The sequence below is a fragment of the Mus caroli genome, unplaced genomic scaffold (genome assembly GCF_900094665.2).
Source record: "Mus caroli unplaced genomic scaffold, CAROLI_EIJ_v1.1 scaffold_21106_U1_1, whole genome shotgun sequence".
NCBI lineage: Eukaryota > Metazoa > Chordata > Mammalia > Rodentia > Muridae > Mus > Mus caroli.
This window is the reverse complement of record NW_018391126.1, coordinates 803-4962: the sequence shown is the minus strand read 5'-3', so window position 1 is coordinate 4962 and position 4160 is coordinate 803. Positions and strand designations below refer to the sequence as shown.

The 4160-nt window shown below is 38.4% G+C and overlaps 1 protein-coding gene across 1 annotated transcript; it reads left to right on the top strand.

Annotated features, from left to right (window-relative positions):
• Positions 1-216: 216 nt before the first annotated feature.
• Positions 217-3235, top strand: LOC110289025 (aly/REF export factor 2-like). The gene is made up of 2 exons (XM_021155236.1): positions 217-359; positions 2458-3235. The coding sequence occupies exon 2, from the start codon at positions 2484-2486 to the stop codon at positions 3219-3221; it is 738 nt and encodes a 245-aa protein (XP_021010895.1). The 5' UTR covers positions 217-359; positions 2458-2483; the 3' UTR covers positions 3222-3235.
• The last annotated feature ends 925 nt before the right edge of the window (positions 3236-4160 follow it).

The window sequence follows — 4160 nt, the reverse complement described above, 5'->3', positions numbered from 1 at the left end:
AATTAAAATCTAAAAGGAGAGGGCACACCTGTTTGGGATTTTTGGTTAATGTGACATGGGAAGATCCACCTCTAAAACAGATCTTGAGGCTGGCAGACACACACACCTTTAATCTGAATCTTGCCTAAGGAGGACCCACCTCTAATCTGGGCCACACCTTCTTCTGGAAGCCTACATAAAGACATGCAAGAGAAAGTGTCTGCTCATTGTCTGCTTGCTCTCACCTTGCTAGCAAGTCCATTCCTTCCCTGGGATCCCAGCATCTCTACTGAAGACCAGTTGAGACCTCCTGCCTTGTGAACTGAGTGGATTGTGGATTTGCAAATTTTCCAACCATTGTAATAACTGAACTGCAGCTTGTAAGTCATTCAAATATATCCCCTTTCTATATTTAGAAATTCATTTTGACTAATATAGTGATGATGGATTTAATTTAGAAGATTGAGAAGAAAGATATTTCTTTCAAAAATATTTCTCTGAGCTGGGCAGAGTGGCCCATGGGTTTTATCTAAGAACTCAGGAGAGGGAGGCAAGCATATCTATGATTCTGAGGGAGGCCAGCCTGGGCTATGTATCAAGATCTAGACTACAAGGTCTTAAAGGAAAACAAAACAAAACAAAAATGTCTCTGTCTCCACCATCAAAGACTTTGAGATGAATCAGAGTGGGGCCCAATTAGATTCATTCTAAAGGAGTTGATGACTGAGCCCAATGTCTTAAACACTAAGTCCCTGTATCTCAATGCCTTCCTTCTTTTAATATAATATCGATCCATTTTATTTTTCTACTTAAACACATTCATGGAGGGCTCTGAGTGTGTCTCAGTGGCAGAGTAATTGCTTGGCACATGTACAGTCCTGGGTTAGATGCCCAGTAAGACATACAGTTACCAGCTGCCTGTGTTTGTGGCACCCCTCTACAGGACAGTATTGAATGACCTGTCTGTTGCAGTGGTAGAATCCTGTGACTTGTGACTATTTTTTTGGCTTTAATTTTTGTTCCATAGTTTTTTTCTTGGTTTTTTTTTCTTATCTAATGGGAGTAGTTATGAAAGGGTTTATATGAAAGGGTGTCAAAAATTGTCATCTGAGCACTTGGGAGGCAGAGGCAGGCAAATCCCAGAGTTGGAGGCCATTTCTGCTCTACACAGAGTTCAAGGACAGCTATCTCAAACAAACAAACAAACAAAAAACAAAGAAACAAACAAATCCAACTGATGTAATGGTGTTAAGAGGGATAGACTGTTTGAAGGCTTTTAAAAATGAAACTTTCATTCTGATTAGTGGGTATAACACTGAATTAGCCACAGTCTTTTCTAATGGCATCTCTGTTAAAGTTCCCAAACATTGCTCTCTTTAGTGTTCTGCCTCTTTATGGATTGTAAGAATTTGTGCTGAAAAAAAAGATTCAATTATTAGAGATGATAGGCTTATCTAGGGAGGGGGATGTCCTTAGGAGTATAAAAGGAGTTTGGAGAGGCTTGGACAGAACACTTGAGAGAGCTGAGGCAAGCTATAAAGAGAGCAAAGGGTTCTCTTCTGCAGTCTCCCCTAAGATAGAAGATTTGACAGAGAGGTGAGTGAACCATACCAACCAGTCTCAAGGAGCCAAATAGCTCCTAAGAGTGTTCCAGGTCTGCAGAGCTATAAAATAGTTCTTTCCCAAGACTTAGACATAACTTCCACCTCTAAACACATTTGATTTTAAATAATTCAGTTTTTGACAGTGTGTTTTGCATTGGGGTTATGGCTTTCATTCATTTTATATTTGTTAGTATGTTTTATCTTTTTCTGGCAAAATATACAGATAGTGTTTATTTCTGAAATCCTGGTTGTCCTAGGTAGCCCTAGACTATCTAGAGCTGGCTTTATGGATGTGGTTATCTTGGAAGTTGGAAAGAACCTCCTGCCTCTTCTGCATCTTGAGGACTGGGATTAAAAGCATTTGTTTTTATTTTCCTGTATTTTGTTTGTGACAATATTTCCCTATGTAGACCTGGACAAACTGGTTATATTTTATTTTCTATTTTACATCTTTATGGTGTTTGGTATTGTGATTCTACAGCAGGCACTTAGGAGTCAAAGGTCTTGCATGGGTCAATTCTCTCCTGTGACTCTGGCACCCAGAGAGTGGACTCAGCACACTGGGTTTGCTTCTTCCAATATTTGCAATTTTTTTTTTTGAAACTGTGGTGTGTTTGAAACTGTGTTTGAGTAGCAATCATTCTGAGTAGATGAGAATGGTATTTAACTAGTTCTATCATTTGCAAAATGGATAGAAATCACAGCTACATATACTGGTTAAATTTAATCCTTTGTGGGTATATACTGATTAAGTTCAAACTTCTTGGTTTTCCTAATCAAGTTCTCAGGAAATCTTCCCTATTGTTTAATGATGCAATATGCTGAAATAACAAATGTACTTTCAACAAAAATTAAAATTTTGTTTTCAAATCAGGTAAACTTGATCTAGGACCCAAATCCATGCCAGCCCAGGCTGACAAAATGAACATGTCTTTGGAAGACATCATTAAGCTGAACAAGATCCAGAAAAGAAATCACAACAAGCATGATCCCCGAGTGAATCAAGGCACTGGGCCTAAGAGGTACAGGCCCTCCATCACCCATAGTGGCAGCAGGAACAGGCTGGCACCATACCGCAGACCAAAACAATTTCCAGACAAGTGGCAGCCTGACCAATTCATTGGCTGCTTCAGGGCTGGAAACCACATGGATACTGGTGGGAAGCTGTTCCTGTCAAACCTGCACTTCAGAGTGTCAGATGCTGATATTCAGAAACTCTTTGCTGAATTTGGACCGTTGAAAAAATCTGCAGTGCACTATGATCGCTCTGGACAAAGTTTAGGGACAGCACATGTGCACTTTGAAAGGAAGGCAGATGCCCTGAAGGCTATGAGACTGTACAATGGTGCCTCTTTGGATGGCCGCCCTATGAACATCCAGCTTGTCACCTCACAGACTGATACACAACGAAGACCTGCACAAAGCAGAAACAGGGATGCCAAGACAAGAAACCCTGGCTCTGCTGGGTTTGGTGGTGGATGGTGGATTCATCTTTTGATTCTTTTTGTTTCATTTCTTATTTTCTCCTGTTTGAAAACTCATGTAAAGCTCTTTCTTTTTCTCTTTCTCTCTCTTTTCTTTCCTTTTTTAAAAAATTCTGAAACAGACTTGTTTTATACTGAGTTACCTTGGGGGTAAATTATAATGCTTGCTTTTGTGATGGTGTCATTTTCACATTTATCATAATAAAAATGTGTGTAGAAATAAACAAGTATTCTAGAGTCATAAAGTAATAAGCCAGAGAAATTGAACAAGAAAAGGAGGTCAAAGGGATACAAATTAGAAATGAAGAAGTCAAACTATCACTTTTTGCAGATGATATGAAAGTATAGATAATTGACCCCAAAAATTCCAACAGAGAGCTACTAAACCTGAAAAAGAGCTTCAGCAAAGTAGCTGGACTTAAAATTAACTCAAACAAATAAGTGGCTTTCCTCTACACAAAGGATAAACAGGCTGAGAAAGAAATTCGGGAAACAACACCCTAAACTATAATCACAAATAATGTAAAATGCCTTGGTGAGACTCTAACTAAGCAAGTGAAATATCTGTATGATAAGAACTTCAAGTCTCTGAAGAAAGCAATGGAAAAACAAATCAGAAGATGGAAAGATTTCCCATGCTCATGGATTGACAGGATTAATATAGTAAAAATAGCCATTATGTTCAAAGCAATCTACAGATTCAATGCAATCCCCATGAAAATTCCAAATCAATTCTTCACAGACTTAGAAAGAACAATTAGCAAAGTCCATTGGAATAATAATAATAATAATAACAGCATAGAATAGCAAAAAGCATTCTCAACAATAAAAACACTTCTTGTGGAATCAACATCTCTATCCAAAAGCTGTTCTACAGAGTAGTTGTGATTAAAAATAACCCAAAAAACTGCATGGTATTGGTACAGTTAGCAGGTAGATCAAGGGAATAGAATCGAAGACCCAGAAAAGAACCGAGAAACCTATGAATACTTGATCTTTGAGAAAGGAGCTAAAACCAACCAGTGGAAAAAAGAAAATATATTCAAGGAATGCTGGTGGCTCTACTGGCCGTTAGCAAGTAGAAAAATGTAAA

Bases quoted from the DNA above. Each gene is read 5' to 3' on its own strand.
- LOC110289025 (XM_021155236.1), top strand. From the start codon at position 2,484: ATGCCAGCCCAGGCTGACAAAATGAACATGTCTTTGGAAGACATCATT.